Here is a 17,410-nt window from a genome sequence, read left to right as displayed (position 1 = left end):
TCAAACAGCTTGCTTTTCCTCTTAAGTAGATAATAAATTTTAACATGTAACTTTCAAAGGTGTCCTGCTTTTCTCTCTTTCCTTCTGGCCTCCTTCTGTTTGTTCTCTTCTATGCATTTAAAAAAATAGTTCAGTGACCTTTTCTTTCTTTTTTTATTTTTTGACAACCCTATCTTCCTTCCCAACTGAAAAAATAAAAATAAAACCCTAGTACCAAATTTTCATAATCAAAATAAATTCCCATATTGGCCATGTCCAAAAATTCATGTCTTATTCTTCACCCTGAACCCATCACCGTACTTCATTCTGTTGTTGTTTCAGTCACGTCCAATTCTTCATGACTCCATTTGGGGTTCTCTTGGCAAAGATACTGGAGTAGTTTGACATTTCTTCCGCCAATTCATTTTACAGATGAGGAAACTGAGGCAAACAGGGTTAAGTAACTTGCCCAGAGTCACACATCTAGTAAGTGTCTGAGGCTAGATTTGAACTCAGGTCATCCTGACTCCAGACCTGGCACTCTATCCACTGTACCACCAAGATTCCTCATTCTTTATTTTAGAGGAACATAAGTTCTTCATTGTGGGTGTTCCCACAACAGACATAGCCTTTAATCCCAACGTACTTTAGTCTATTATTTCATGAGTTATATGGCCAAAAAAATTATTCCCCCATAGCCAGACTGCAATCAACAATCTGTATGTAGCATTTAACAAAAATCAATCAGCTTTTTCTCTTGGACACTCTCTCCATTCTAGATTTTCGATACTGCTCCCCCCTCCCTCTCCCCTTACCTTGTCTGACCCCTCTTTCTGAGCCTCCTTTACTACATCTTCATCCAAGTCTCACCTAATAAACCGTGGTTTTATCCCATGGCTCTAACCTGGCCCCTCTTCCCTCTAAACATACTGTTCTACTTGGTGATCTCATCAGTTCCCATAGGTTAAATGATCATCTCTATACAGATAATTGCCAGATCTATATCTCTAACCCTAATCTCTTCTGAGCACCAACTGGTCTGGTTTTTACCAACTGCCTTTTGGGTATCTCAAACTGGATATGTCCCTTAGGCATCTCACATTCAACATGTCTGAAGCAGAAGTCATTAGGTTTCTCCCAAACCCTTTCCTCTTCCCAGTTTTCCTACTGCTGTTGAGGACATCCCCATTCTGCTAAGTCAGACAGGCTCACAGCCTTGGGGCTGTCCTCAGCCCACATATCCAATTTGTTACCAGATCTTTCTCCCATAGCTCCCGTGGTTGTGTGGGCCCTCAGGGCCTCACGCCCACACTATTACAATCGCCTTCTGAGTAGTTTCCCAGCTCAGGCTTCCCCCCACCCCAGTACGTCCTTTCCTCGGCTGCCAAAGTGATCTTCCTGAATCACAGGCCTTACCGTGTCACCCCGTACTCAAGTTTGACTGGTTCCCTGTGGTCTGTGGGATGAAATAGAAAAAGCTGTGGGTATCATTTCAAGCCCTCCTACCTTTCTGGTCTTAGATTTTACCCCTCTCTGTGGACTCTGGGATCTGGCTGCTGTTTACACAAGACACCCCCATTTCTCAGCTGCATCTTTTCACCAGCAGACTCCCACACCCAGAATGCTCTCCTTCCTCCCCTCTGCCTCTTCATATCCTTGGCTTCTTTCAAGACTCTTTTCAAATCCTGCCTTATACAAGAGGCCTTTCCCAGTCCCCTGCCCCCCAACCACAGTGCCTTCCCTCTAAGCTTACCTCCCACTTACACTGTATGTATCTTCTACGAACATAGACATTTGCATGTTGTCTCCCCCATTAGAATGAGAGCTTATCAAGGGTAGGGACCAGGTTTTTGCCTTTCTTTGTATCCCTAGCCCTTACCACAGTACCTGACACATAGTAGGTACTTAATAAATACTTGTTAGCTGGCTGCGCCCACTGTGTCCCAGGCACTACTGTGTTAAGTGCTGGAGATACAGGGACAAAAAAGGAGTCCCTGGCATTGAGGAACTTATAGTCTCTCAAGGAGCCAGTATGTGCACAGGAAAGTATATACAAGATAGAGTCAGAATTTTTAAAAGTTCATTTTTTGATGGGGAAAGCACTATCCTTGGGGGTGGCAGAGGATTGGGAAAGGGGTATGTGTGTGTGTGTGTGTGTGTGTGTGTGTGTGTGTGTGTGTATGTGTGAGAGAGAGAGACAGACAGACAGACAGATGGATGGAAGGCCAGTTTGGCTGCATTGTAGAGTTCCATGTGAGAGACTTGTGTACAAGAAGGCGCTTGGTGAGGCTGGTCCCAGGTTGACAGACACAGACATCATGAAGCTTCTCAGTCTCAATCAAACCTTTGAGATTTGGGGGTTCCCCCAGTGCAGCCTTTGAGAACCCAAGATTTTCTCCATACCATGATGAGGCACATTTGTGGCTATGCAATATCCCTTATATCCAGGGAGCCCTGGCCTCTTGAGGTTACACCTTTCCTTGGGGCTTATGATCTCTAACCACCCACACCTTCTCATCCTGTGCAGGTGTCCCCCATATGTCCTCCAGAGGACCCATCCCATGTCCTGAGGAGACATACAGTAGAGTGGAGAACATGTAGTAAATATATACGTATATGTATCCCATATGGCTATATATGTAGTAAAGGCATACATGTATGTAGCACACACATATATGTACTTCAGGATTTCGAAAGCTGGAAGGGATGTTAATAGTAATTGTTGTTCATTCATTTAGGTCATGTCCAGCACTTTGTGACCCCCTTTGGATAAATGTAAGATTCATACAGAGAACCTGTAAAACATTCTGAGACGGGAAGGCATTAGCAACTGTGTTGGGGGGGGTGCAGAAAAAGCCTCCTGGAGTAGGTGGGGTTTAAGTTGAGTCTTGAAGAAGGTCAGGGAAGGTAAGAGGGAGAGGGGGTGCAGCTAGTACAAAGGCAGAGAAAGAGGAGATGGAGGATCCCATTAGAGAAGCTGTAGGTGGACCAGTGTAGCCAGTTATGTATTTAGAACAGAAAGTTAGAGCTGGAAGGTACCTTCACATCTCATCTGGTCCAATTTTAGTTTTATAAAAGGAGGGATCTGAGGCTGAGATGTGGAAGTGTCTTGCACAAAACCAGAGAGGTAGGAACAGAGCCAAGGTTTGGGCCCAAGTTTTCTCATTCCAAACTGTGTCTTCTTCCTGCTGTATCCTGCTGCCCGCCCCCCCCCACCCCCAATTTGACACAAACTTCTTCCCCACTGAATCTCTCTGATCAGCTACCAAGTCTCCCAGGCACAGGTTGCCTGGCCTCGGTGGGCTTAATACTAATTGGACTGATGGGGTTGCCACCAATGCCAGGCCGTGATTATACAAACCACCTCTTTGTCCTTCTTGGCATATGTGGCTCCCATTTATCACATTCCACCTTGAAAGTGAAGGTAGCATTGGATTTTCACTCAGCCAGTTCTTCCTTTCCAATCTTCAACTGAGGTAACTAAATGTTTGCTTAACAAGGTAATGTCCCATCATTAGTGTATTACCAGTCAGGAGTCCCTCAGTTCAATAGGAGCTGATTTATTTGTTTGGAGCATGGAAGGGAGGGAGGATCTGCTGCTGTGGTTTGCAGCTAGGGAGGGAACTATTGGTGCTGAGAAGTCAATGAAATAGATCAATACAATCCTGCTAGAGGGATTAAACGGCCTCTGGGAATATCCCAGAGCTGCTCAGAGCTGAACAGCCCTTTGCCTCCTTCAAAAGAGAATTTTTTAAAAAATAAATAAAAGTATTTTATTATTTTCCAGTTACATATAAGGATAGTTTTCAACATTTGTTTTCATAGGATTTTTAGTTCCACATTTTTCTCCCACCCTCGCTTCTTTCTCCCCTCCCCAAGACAGAAAGCAATCTGATAGAGATTATATATGTGCAATCACATTAAACATATTTCTTCATTGGTCACATTGTGAAAGAAGAATCAGAGCACAAGGGAAAAACCTCAAAAAAGAAGGAAAAAAACCAGCCCCAAAGTAGAAACAGTATGGTTCAATCTGCATTTGTAATCCACAGTTCTTTTTTCTGGATGTTGAGAACATTTTCTATCATGAGTTCTTTGAAATTGTTTTGGATCATTGCACTGCTGAGAAGAGCTAAGTCTATCACCATTGTTCATCATACAATGTTGCTGTTACTGTGTACAATGTTCTCCTGGTTCTGCTCCTCTCAGTCAGCATCAGTTCACGTAAGTCCTTCCAGGTTTCTCTGAACTCCTCCTGCTCATTGTTTCTTACAGCACAATTAGTATTCTATTACTTTCATATACTACAACTTGTTTAGCCATTCCCCACTTGATGGGCATTCCCTCGATTTCCAATTCTTTGCCACCACAAAGAGAGCTGCTATAAATATTTTTGTGAGTGTGGGTCCTTTTCCCTCTTCTATGATCTTTTTGGGATACAGACCTAGCAGTGGTACCACTGGGTCAAAGGGTGTGAATAGTCCCATAGCTCTTTGGGCATAGTTCCAAATTGCTGTCCAGAATGGTTGGATCAGTTCACAGCTTCACCAACAATGCATTAGTGTTCCAATTTTTCCACAGTTTCTCCAACATTTATTATTTTCCTTTTTTGTCATATTGGCCAATCTGATAGGTGTGAAGTGGTATCTCAGAGTTGTTTTAATTTGCATTTCTCTAATCAATAGTGATTTAGAGCATTTTTTCATATGGTAATATATAGTTTTGATTTTTTCATCTGAAAACTGCCTGTTCATATCCTTTGACCATTTCTCAATTGGGGCAAAAGAGAACTTAACACAGCCCCAACTGGGAACAAGATCCATCCAGGGACCCTGACCTGGCTATGGTGTAAAATGAGGAAAATTGGATTGTTTTACGGAGTAGAAAGGATACTGATTTTGGAACAAGGAGTGCCTAAGTTTGAATCCCAGCTCTGCAGAGACGGCCTGGGTTCCAGTCCTAGCTCTTGACACTGCCTAGATGACTGTGGGTGAGTCACTTCATCTCTATAGTTTTTGGTTTGCTTAACTGTAAAATGAGGTGTTTGCACCGGATGTTCCCTAAGGTCCCTTCTGTGGCTTGCCAGCTGTGTGGTTATGGGCATCACATCATTTCATCCCTATCTGTTAAACTGAGGCAGTCACACCTGTACCAGCGGCTTTCCAGGGTTGTGAGGAAAGCATTTGGTCAAGCTTGAAGCTCTCTAGAAATGGAAGCTGCTATTCTGACCGGCTCCTCTGTCCCCCTCATTGTCTCCTTCATGCCTATCAAAGCTTGTTCAGGACAGAGAAGAATCTGGGTGTTTCCCCCATCCTCAAACTCTGTGGCAGCGCTTCCAATCCCAACCCCAACCCCATCCCAGGGTATTGGGGTCATTTCTGGGTCTCATATTTCAGGAGGGATATTAACAAACCAGTTTGAGAAAGGGGCTTAAAACCATTGAAATGCCATGATCATAGGAAGAAACTGAGCATGTTTAGCCAAGAGACAAGACTTGGGAGGTGACCCTCCATCTATCTTTAAATATTTGAAGTCTTCTGGAAGAAAGATTGACCTTGTGCTGCTCAGTCCAGGAGAACAGTAAGTGGAATCACAGGGAAGTATATTTTGGCTCATTCTTACCTAAGGACAAATTTCCTAATAATCAATTACCCATGAGCAGAATAGGTTGCCACAGAAGGCAATGGGGTCCCCACCACTAAAGATAGTTAAATGAATAAGAATAGCAACAGCAACAGCAACAGCAACAGCATTTATTTAGCACCTGCTATGTGCCGGGCACCATACTAAGCACTTTACACATACAATTTCATTTGATCCTCACAGTGACACCGAGAGATAGGTGCTGTTATTATCTCCTCTTTTTTTTTTTTTTTTTTTGCAGGCAATAGGGGGTTAAGTGACTTGCCCAGGGTCACACAGCTAGTAAGTGTCAGGTATCTGAGGCCGGATCTGAACTCAGGTACTCCTGAATCCAGGGCCGGTGCTTTAACCACTGCGCCATCTAGCTGCCCCCCTATTATCTCCATTTTACCATTAAGGAAATTGAGGCAAACAGAGGTCAAGTGACTTGCCTATGGCCACATAGCTAGTAAGTGCCTGAAAATTTGAACTCAAGTCTTCCTGATTCCAGGCTTGGTGCTCTATCTACTGTTACACGAATTGCCTCTAACATCCCAAACCAGTGTAGCATAGAAAGAATGCTGGGCCTGGAGTTCAAAGACATAGATTCAAGACACAGAATGTCAAAATCTCAATGCTCAGGAAAGCCTTGAAGGTAATATAATTCAAGAGAAACCCCCTCTACAATATCCTCAACAAGTGGCCATCCAGCCTTTCTTTGAAGACTTTTAGTCTAAGTTGCCTTGATGAGTAATTGCGTCATTAGAACTCCTGGCCACACTGTTTACTTAATAATAGATGGCCCAGAGGATTGAGTGCCAAACCTGGAATCGGGAAAACCTGAGTTCAAATCCAGCCTCTGACGATTAGTAGCCATGTGACCCTGGGTAAGTCATTTAACTTGTATTTGTCTCGGTTTCCCCATCTATAAAATGGGGATAATAATGGCACCTACCTCCCAGTATTGTAAGGATCAAATGAGATATTTTTAAAGCAGTTAGCACAGTGCCTGGCACATAGTAAATACTATATAAATGTTAGCCATATATAAAATAACTATTACTTCCCTATTCCTGAAAGTTAGGCCCTTTAGTGCAGCCCAGTATCACATTAACTTTTCTGGCTAACACCACTGACGCATATTGAACTTGTAGTCTACTAAAACCCCCATATATTTTTCAAAACCTTTTTAATCATAATCCCCTCCCACCCCTATCTTACTCCTGTGAAGTTGGTTGTTTCTGTACCGAATTGTAAGACTTGACACTCAACCCTGTTGAACTTCATCTTAAGTTCAGCCCAGTGCTCTACCCTGTCAGGATCCTTTTGGATACTGAATCTCTCATCTGGAGTGCTAGCTATTCCTTCTAGCACTGCCTCATTTGCAAATCTGAGGAGCATGCCATCTATGTTTTTATCCAAGTCATCGATAACAATCTTAAACATCATAGGACCAAGCACAGATACCTGGGGCACTCCACTGGAGACCTCGGCCATGTTGACATGGAATCACTCTTTGAGTCCAGCCAGCCAAATGGTTCTGAATCCATCTGATTGTATCATCCAATTCATCTCTCTCCAAATTTTCCACAAGAACAGTATGAGATATTTTACCAAAAGATTTGCTAAAGTCTAGATAAATTATATTCAGAGCATTCTCCTCATCTATAGGCTTAGTAATCCTGTTAAAAAAGGAAATTTTATATGGGAAGTCTTATGCGACTTTTTCTAAGTCTTCTACAGCTCCTTATCTTGAAAGACAAGTAAATTTCTAGTGATATATTTATATTTAAAAAAAAAAAAGGAAATTTTTCCTTTGTCTCAGTAACTTCATTCATTCATTCGTTTGTTTATTTAATTATTTAGTGGGGCAATGAGGGTTAAGTGACTTGCCCAGGGTCACAAAGCTAGTAAGTGTCAAGTGTCTGAGGTCACATTTGAACTCAGGTCCTCCTGAATCCAGGACTGGTGCTATATCTACTACACCACCTAGCTGCCCCCTCAGTAACTTACTTTATAACCATACTTTATTTCTTTTCCCTTTAGCACTCATGTGTTATATTCTCTTTTAAATAGTATTTTATTTTTTCCAATTACATCAGGATAATTTTCAATATTCATTTTTTATAAAATTTTGAGTTCCAAATTTCCTCCCTTCCCCTCTCCCCTACCTAATATGGTAAGCAATTTGACATACTATATTCTAGAGGCTGTCTGCCTCAGTTTCCTCAACTGTAAAAATGGGGATGATAATATTATCTACCTTCCAAGGTCATTGTGAAGGTCAAATGAGACATATGTGTAAAGTGCTTAGCACATAGTAAGCACTATGTAAATGTAAGCACTATGTAAATGTAAGCTATTGTTGCTCTTACTGTTATTTATTGGATTGAATTCCCTCTAGGGTAACTTTCAACTTTGTGGTTCTGTGATAGTTAACATTTATCAATAAATAAGTTAAGTGCCTACTATGTGCCAGGCACTCTACTAAGCACTGGGGATACAAAGGAAAAGCAAAATAGCTCCTGTCCTCAGGGAGTTTCCCGTCTAATGGGGGAGACCAGTACATAGAAGGAAGCAGAAAGGAGGAGCTGGGGCTGGGGGAAGAGCTCTAGAGGGCACTCTCCACAGGGCCATCATGTTTTGTGGTCTCAAAAACCAAGCAGAGAAACTGGTGGAAAATGGAGAGTTGGCTGGAAAATTCTGAGCCCTCTATAATGGGAGGCTTTGGGGAGGAATTTTTTGCTCTACTGAGTCCCAAGATAATGCAGAGCATTTAAGAGAATGACAATTTTAGAAACCTGGAAGGACTTATATGAACTGATGCTGAGTGAAGTGAGCAGAACCAGTAGAACATTGTACACAGTATCAACAACATTGTGTGTTGATTAACTGTGATAGACTTGACTCTTCTCAGCAATACAATGGTCCAAGCCAGTTCCAAAGGATTCATGATGGAAAATGCTCTCCACATCCAGAAAAAAAGAACTATAAAATTTAGATGCAGATTGAACCATACTATTTCTATTTTGTTTGTTTTTCTTTTTTGATGTTTTTCTTTTTTGCTCTGTTTCTTCTTGCACAGCATGACTAATGCAGAAATACGTTTAACGTGATTGTATATATATAACCTATATCAGATTGCTCGCTGTCTTGGGGAGAGTGGAGGGAGGGAGAAAAAAATGAAACTAGAAATCCTATAAAAACAAATGTTGAAAACTCTCTCTACATGTAACTGGAAAATAATAAAATACTTTTATGAAAAAAAAAAAAGAGAATGACAGTTTAGTGGGCATGGTGCTATGCTGGTGTTCTCAGGGCACCCTGGGGACCTTTGGATTCTTAAGAGAGCATCATGTCCATCTCTTATTTTAAGGAGAAGACTGGGAGCCAAAGAAGCAGATCCAAGTATGAGGTCCTGGTCTCTGAGGCCAGGGCCTTTTCCACAGTCCCTTTCCCTGGTCTCTATTCCTCTCCCTCTGAGTCCCCTATCACCTCTCCGTCCCTTCCCATCACTCTTCTACCCACCCTCTGCCTCTCATAAAATCATACATTTCAAGAGTTGGGGGCAGGGGAAGGAAAAGTGGGGGGGGCAGACTTAAGGACAGCAAGGTGGTGCAGTGGATAGAGTGCTGGGCCTGGAGTCAGGAAGATTAATCTTTCTGATTTCAAATCTGGCCTCAGATATTTACTAGCTATGTGACCCTGGGCAAGTCACTTAACCCTGTTTGCCTTAGTTTCCTCATTTGTAAAATGAACTGGAGAAGGAAATGGCAAACCACCAGTATCTTTGCCAAGGAAACCCCAATTTGAGTCACAAAGAATGAGACATGATTGAAAAAACAACTGAACAACAACTGGGGGATGGGGGTGGGGGTAGAAAACAGTATCACATGACATTAAAACAGATGAAGAATGTTGAGACCTGCAAATGTGACTTTAGAAGAAAGGAGGTCCAAGCATTGTATGGAGAAGGACAGAGATGAAAAAGACCTTGTCACAATCTAGAATGTTAAAACATAAAACGTTCATAGGCATTAGGGCTGGAAGAGATCTTAGAGATCATCTAATCCAGCCCCCTCTGTTTACAGCTGAGGAAACTGAGACTCAGGGGAAATGACTTGCTCAAGGCCACAGAGAAAACAAAATAGTAGAAATGGAATTTGAACATTGGTCTTCAGATGCAGGCTCCTAATCCTGTCCTCTTTCCACTCCATGTACCTTAAATTGTTCTAACTAGAAGAGACCTTAGAGATCTTCTCTCTAGACCAGTCCCTTTGTTTTATAGGTGAGGAAGCTAAGGTCCCAGAGAGAAGGCAAAGGATTTGCCCAGTGTGGACAAGGAGCCCAGAATCTTTCCTAGTGCACTGCAGGAGCCGACCGTGATGGCGGGGCATGAGGCAAAAGGATGGGAAATGTGTCTTTGGCTGGCTTGGATGATAAGAAGGCAGTAACTTTTTTTTTAAGGGGAGAAGTGAGGGATAAGTCCCTGCAGGCGATGTGTGTAAGTGGGGCAGGGAGGGAGGGGGGTAGAGGAGCAGAAGAGGTAGCCTCAGACCTTTGTCCCCAATTTGGGGTATGAACAGCCTGAGCCAGAGCTATGGAGGCCCCTAGGGCCCTGATTGAGTAAGCCCTACACACACCAGCCCCACTTGGAATCTGTGGGCAGCTTTCTCAGCTCCGGAGGCTCTGGGCTAACCTGAGGAGCCTGGCGGTTACTGGAGGAACCTGTGCTTTATTTTCATTATACTTGGCACCCCGTGGAGGCTCCCAGCGGGCAGCCAGGGCTCCTCAGAATTTATTTATTTACACGGAAGCTCATCTCTGAGATCGGTGCTGCTGGATCCGGGCCTTTAGCGCCGGCATCCCAGTGAGGGGTCTGCTTGCGGCACACATCCAGCGGTGCCCTCCAGAATTAGTGCTCGAACTCCGCACGGCAGCCACTGAGTCTGTGCCCATGATTAAGACCAAACAAGGGAAACAGGGAAAAATATCCAACAACTCTGGGTTTGCCAGCCCTGTATATTTTAGTAGCTCAGCATTGTCTTAAAAAAATTCTTAGGAATGCTTGTTGAATTGAGGAAGCTTTTGAGTCCCCAGACTACTGTGAGGAAGGGGCTTTGTAAACTTTCGTAAGCTGAAACTTTTGGTTTTAGATTAGTGAGCACCTACTATGTGCAAGGCAAATCAGTTCAATGAAAAGTAGCTCATATTTCTGTAGTGCTTTTGGGGAGGTGTTCCCTAACTGGGGCACATGTACCCCTATGAGGGACATGAAAAGCTTCTCAAAGGGATGTGGGAATAGTTAGTAAACAACTACCTTGTTGAAAATAATTAATCTCTTTATTTTAGTTTTTATTTGTATATGCATGATAAATTTCCAAATTTATTTTTCAGATTGAATTAGGGGATACAGGAAAGTTTACTAATAAAAAGGCCAAGGGTATGGGGCTTTTGGTTTTATAAAACACTTTCCTCATAATAATGCTTTGAGGTAAGGATTGTGCAGGCATTATTTTCCAGTTTGGTGTGATAAGAAAAGCAGTTGATTTATAAGGCAGTGATGTAATAGCTCAGTAGATAGAACACCAGGCCTGGAATCAGGAAGACCTGAATTCAAATCTGGTCTCAGACACTAGCTGTGTGACCCTGTGCAGGTCACTTATTCCTGTTTGCCTCAATTTTCTCATCTTTAAAATGGGAATGATAACAATAGCACCTTCTGCCTGGCACAAAGTACGTACTCTATAAATGTTGGAGGTTTAATATTGTTATCATTAGAATCTCACACAGATCATCAGTATTTGAACTCTGGTCTTGTCACTTACTGTCCATGTCCTTGGGCCCTCCACTTCTCTCGACTTTGTTTTCCTTATCTGTAAAATGAGGGAGTTGGAATAAATCATATCTAAAGGACCTTTCAAGGATGAGATTGTATGATCCTCATGCTACAGATGTACAAACTGAGGCTCAGAAAAAGGAAGTGACTGGGGGGCAGCTAGGTGGCTCAATGGATAGAGTACTGGCCCTGGATTCAGGAGAACCTGAGTTCAAATCCAGCCTCAGACACTTGGCACATACTAGCTATGTGACCCTGGGCAAGTCACTTAACCCCAATTGCCTCACCAAAAAACAAAAAAAGTAGAGGATTGGAAAAAGGAAGTGACTGGTTCCACCCACCACCCTCAATTAAATATATCACAATTGGAATCTGAACTCACATCTTCCAATTCCAGTGTACTTGTAATTGCACAATGCAGCAGCCTATAGTTTAGTTTTAATATACTATGAGTCAAGCACTGCTGTTTGCCGTGTGCACGATAACCCCATGGAGACTCCTCGGTGGGGGCTCAATACATTAAGAGACTGAGTTCCAGGCATTGCATTGGCTCTTGTCTGGAAGAGGGGTGGAGATAATGGCCCGAATAAAACTTCTTATAAAAAGACATTCAGGTTGGGTTTAAGGGTTCAGGAAAGAAACAAGTGTGGCCTGATTCTGAGGCCGTATGACAGAGGGCATGTGCGTGCGCGCCATAGCCCAATGTAATTAGATTGGAACTGATGTCAGATTCTCCCTCTACCCAGAACCTCAGTTTCCTCACCTGTAAAATTGTGCTACTTCATGCTACTCACCACACAGGGTTGTTGTGAGGAAAGTCCTTGCGAACTAAAAGAATTTTTAAAAATAATGCTTTCAGGAGTTGCAAGGCACTTTCTTCACAGCAGTGCTATGGGAAAGGTAGTGGTTTTAGTCCTCCTCTTACAGATGGGAAAACTGAGGCTTCAAGAGATTAACTTGTCCAGGTTTGCACAGCAAGCTAAGTGGTGAAGCCCAGATTCAAATCTTGGTCTCTTTCCACTCCAAAGACAGGATCCCTTCCACTCTGCCCCCACTGAGGATTTGCTTGTGCCAGGTCTCAGCCATGCACGGGGAGGTGATCCCTAAAGCCTCTTGTTAGAGTTTTTACTACTGTTTCCTTCTCTGAACAGTGATAACTGGCACATAAGAATTCCGTTTAATACTTTTTCTTTCTTGCTCAGTGACGTATTCAAATGACTTAGATTGACTCCTCTGGTCTCCCAGCTGCTCTCTGCCAGGGCAACAGATGTACTTTTGTAACTGTCCAATTAACCCATGCACCTTTGGTTACCATTTTGATTATTTGAATTGTATCCCCTGAGTGTTGCCACTTTGCAGAATGCCAGAAGCCCTTCTATTGTCTGATCCCTGTCCCTACACAGCACAAATGTCCTATCACTCCAGAAGCAATGAACAGGCCAACAAATATTTATTAAGCACCTAATGTATGCAAGGCACCATGCTCAAGCTTGAAAATCAGCCCAGTTCCTGTCCTCAGGGAGTCTCCCAATGGTGATTGGAGGACATTGATATAGGGAGCTCTGATAGAAATTAGAAAATTATTTATGTACATGAGAAAGGTCAAAGAGTATCCCAAGAACTCTAAGTAAGGAGTGGTCTCTCCTACCTAAGGGGCAGGAAGGGAGAATGAGGGAAGCATCATAGAAGAAGTGGCACCACAGCTGTCACCTGAAGGAAGGGGACAGGGGCGCACAGGTCCATTTCTAGCAAGGCAAGAGATGCTGTGAGCAAAGACCTGGAGGTAGCAGGGACTGTGGCAAGGCTGGGGAGCAGTTAGTAGTCCAGTCTGGCTAGAGTGCCAGTGGTCATGGGGCTAGTGATGATAACCTTTGGGATCCTGACTCCCACTGTGCATCCCCACTAGGGACACAGTCTGTGTAGTCTGACACCTTCGAACCCCTTTATCCTTCAACAATTCCTGGGGCAACTTGTCTCACATCCTGTACTGTGCAAGGGACATAGTTGAGGGGTTGATAACTAAAAAATCACCTCTCTGCTGGAAGCTTGCTGTGTGTTTCTGCAACAAGACGGTGTTCTTTGGATGGGCTCCCTGGTGCATGATAATGAGCGAAGGCCTAACAATTATCAAATGGTTCCCTTATTAAAACCAGAGTGTAGCATATCCCCCTCAGCCGAGGCTAATGTGAAGAGCTTGGTGATTTGATGCAGCTTGCAAAAAAAAAAAAAAAAAGGTTTGAAAACGGTCCTCCAAACAGAGGAGGTATCAGGCACAATTAGCCAACGGTGCTTCATTAGGATGAGGCATTGCCCCATTGTTTGGCGCTCGAGGTAACAGTGAGCGAGAGTGACAAGAAACACTTGAATCCCATTACGGATTAATAAGCAGATGGGGCACAGCCCAGGCCGCATGCTGGGCCGGCGTGCCACTCGCTTTGCGGAGCCTCTCCATAGCTCCCTGCTCTCCCTTTGAAGACAAACCTGATTAGTGCTGTTGGTTCCTTCGTATGTAAATGGTGGGCTGGGGTGGGGATGGTTCCTGGGTAGCATTTGTAAAGGTGCCAGGCTCCGGCTGCTCTCTGACGTTGGAGGAAAATCCTTGAGGGTCTGGCCTGGTCTGGCTTATCCAGTACAGAGTGTGGGGTTTAGGGAGGGAGGCCTAGCACAAAACAAGAATCTCTAAACATTACATTTTCATAGAATTTTAGAGGTAGAAGGGACCTTAAAATACAGTCGTCAGAGCTGGAACAGAACTTGTAAGCTATCTAAATGGGCTGATGCTAGGCACCTATGCCAAGAAAATCAATGATTTTTTTTTTAAGTCCCATAAAAAACAAAATATTTATAGTAGCACTTTTTGTGGTAGCAAAGAACTGGGAACAAAAGTGGCTGTACAAACTGGTATGTGAATGTAATGAACGTTGCAGTGCTGTAAGAAATGATGAATATGACCATCAGAGACAAATGTGGGAAGACCCAGGAACCAGGGTGAAAAATGAAGGGAGGAGGAGAACAGATTTTTTGGCTGCAGCAAGGCAATAGCAAAAGCAATGCCAACAAGGATCATTGAAACCGCATGAAAATAACAGAGAGAGAGGAGAATGTAACTTCTTCCCTTCTTTGCAGAGGGGGAGAACTATGAGTGTGGAACATGGTATACCAAGGGAGGCTTGCTTGATGCGCTGGTTAGTTTTGCTGTATTATTTTTTCTTCCTCTTTGCTATAAGGGATGTTTCTCTTAGAGGAAGAGGAAGGGGGAGTATATACAGACATGTATACATATGCATATATACACATACATGAGTATATAAAGACACGTGTATGGATATATGTGGTTATGTAGGCAATGTAAAAACAAAAAGCCTGGGGGGGGGGGGAGGAATCTGGTCTGACTGCATTTTACTAGAATAAACTGAGGTCCTTAAATCAGTATATAAATGTGCTATTTTTTTGTTATTTTGCGGTTTGCAAAGTGTTTCCCTCACCACAACCCTGTGAGGTAGGGGGCATGAGTAGTGTTATCCTGATTTCATAAATGAGGAAGCTGAAGGGCAGAGTAGTGGCCTTATGCCCTTAGTTCCTAATCAAAAGGTGCATTGATTTGTGCTACTCTTGGAAAGATCCAGGTCCAGCTCTGCTGTTACTGTCTGTCCTTCTCTGAGCCCCTGGTTCCTCTTCTGTCAGATGGTAACAACATTTGCCCCTTTCCCCTCAGAAGGCAGCTGTAGTAGAAGTACTTTGTGAGCTGAGAGCTCTATTTTTGTGAATTGCTGCTGCTGCTGCTGTCCTTCCAAGGGGGATGGAGGCACATCAGACTTTCACAGAACCACGCAGGTTATGAAGCTGAGAGGCCCCTGTGTAGTTTGGATTATCCACTTGTGTCTCAGTCCTTCCCCATTGTTGCACTTTCTTGAAGAGCCTCTTCTCGGGGAGTCGGGGGGACAATCTTAGCTTCCCCCAAGTAAGTGGTGCTAATTCTTCCAGCCAGGAAGCAAATGGTCCTTTCTCTGGCCCCATGTGATCACAGACCACGGGGCTCCCACTGTGATAATTTCTATGATGGATGGATACTCATTCTTCTTTTTCTGTGTCTGCTTTGTAAATTCTGGTATTTCTGGGTCTTTGCTGAAGAGATGGCCTCCCCTTCCCCCCCCCCCCCCCATGATCTAAGGAAGTCAGATGATTGAAATTCCTCAGAACTGAATGGGTGGTTTTTAATAAAGTCTAATTAGGAAGAAAGTTCATTCTTTCTGTTCTTTTGTTTTTTGTTTTTGTGAAAACCAGAAAACCAAATAATAACCATTTATCTTATCGGGTGGCCTGAAAGTGAGGGAAGATGGCAGATGAGAGATAATAGTGACTGATAATCCCCCACTGAAGTCCTCCCGGTACCTCCTCCTGACATGAGGGTGACTCGGGATTCTTGCACATCTTGCTAGTGGAGCAGAAGCTCTGGCAGGCCCTCTCATGCTTGAGAGGTTTTGACCTTGTGCCAGACGATAGACCCATGACTGTTGTCTGGGAACCAGCTTAGCTTAGTATGGAGGAGATTGTCACCAGGTTGGCCACAAGATAATAAATGTATTTTGGCCTAGCAACTTTAAAAAAACAACACAACTGCACTAAGGTTTAAAGGGCTTCCATTGTGTGTTGGTGGAAAGCATTACTTTTATCAATGAGATTATAGATTCTTGGAGTATTGAATAACAATTTCTGTAGCACTTAAAGGTTTACAAAGCATTTTACTCACAAAGCTAGAAGGCAGGTGGTAACAAATATTTTTATCCCCATTTTGCCAATGAGGAAACGTGAGACTGGAATTGATGTGACCTGCTCAGGAAGGGGGTGAGGCAGTGTCCTCCTGATAGGGGTCCCCGTTGGTGGCCAAATATCACAGTCACTTCTTAGAATGGAGAAGCAGCTTTGTGCAGCTGCTAGACTGAAAAGTCATTTTGTTTCCTCCCTACAGATGGCAGCTCTTCAAAGTCCCTTCTACGGAGATAAAATGAATCTTTTTTCTCTTTGTCAGAAGATAGAGCAATGTGACTATCCGCCTCTTCCAGGAGAACATTACTCTGAGAAGGTGAGTTAAAGCTGGGACTACCCGAAGTCACTAATTCATCTGTCAATGGTTTTAGGGGCCATGCTAGTTATTATCTTTTATGGCCAAAACTGGCAGTGGTACCACCACCTTCTGATATAAAAGATATTTAGTCCTGTCCACCCCTGGACCTTTTAAACCTTAATTTTTCCAATGACACTGTTTACACAGAATCATCTAACATTATACCTAGAAGGAATCTTAAGAGATTTAATTCAACTCTGTCATTTTAGATAAAGAACTTAGTAGACCCAAGGCGACTTGTTCAAGGTCAATACCTGGCAGAGCTGGGACTCCAACCTTAGTCCCTTTGACTTCAGTTCCAGCGTCTTTTCTCATTTCACACTGTCCCTGACTCCTCCCTTTTTCTATGTGGACTTTGCTAGAAATGTCCATGTGTGGCAGGCCACACTTGGTAACACAGCAAACACTTGAGGCTGTACCTGCTGGCAGCCAGAATTAGTGTAAGCTGACAGATGTGTTTCCTGTCTGCACAATTACTGTCTGCATGCCTCCCTCTGGCTATGCTAAAGAGGAAGTGTAGTGCACTGATGTAGTCCAGGGTGAGCAGAATGGTTTCCAAGACCGGGTCCCAGAGAAGGACTCCAGATGGCATTAGACACTATTAACAGAACGCTGGAGAAGGCAAGAGACCTCTCACTCTCTCACACTGCTGTTTGCTATTCCTAGCAACCAGGTTCCTCCCCCCACCCTCTTGTTATAAATTGAATAAATAGAATATAATCCCCATTGTCTTTAGCTTCATGGTTTTTGTCATCAAAAGCAGATGAATGGCCCCCTTTCTAAGGAGACCGGGCCTTCCTGGGACATGAACTATACTGAGTGATGAAGAAGAGCCCAGTAAAAGG

The 17,410-nt window shown here is 43.4% G+C and overlaps 1 protein-coding gene across 5 annotated transcripts in view; it reads left to right on the top strand.

The window, feature by feature from the left end:
• Window positions 1-17,410, top strand: part of NEK6 (NIMA related kinase 6) — a 137,944-nt gene that overhangs the window by 115,210 nt on the left and 5,324 nt on the right. For all 5 annotated transcript variants that reach the window (XM_043983842.1, XM_043983841.1, XM_043983838.1 and 2 more), the window contains one exon: window positions 16,410-16,523. In XM_043983842.1, coding sequence (XP_043839777.1) covers window positions 16,410-16,523 — 114 coding nt within the window. The remainder of the gene's footprint in view (window positions 1-16,409; window positions 16,524-17,410) is intronic.

This window comes from Dromiciops gliroides, chromosome 2, assembly GCF_019393635.1.
Source record: "Dromiciops gliroides isolate mDroGli1 chromosome 2, mDroGli1.pri, whole genome shotgun sequence".
Classification (NCBI taxonomy): Eukaryota; Metazoa; Chordata; class Mammalia; order Microbiotheria; family Microbiotheriidae; genus Dromiciops; species Dromiciops gliroides.
This window is presented reverse-complemented; position numbering and strand designations above follow the sequence as displayed.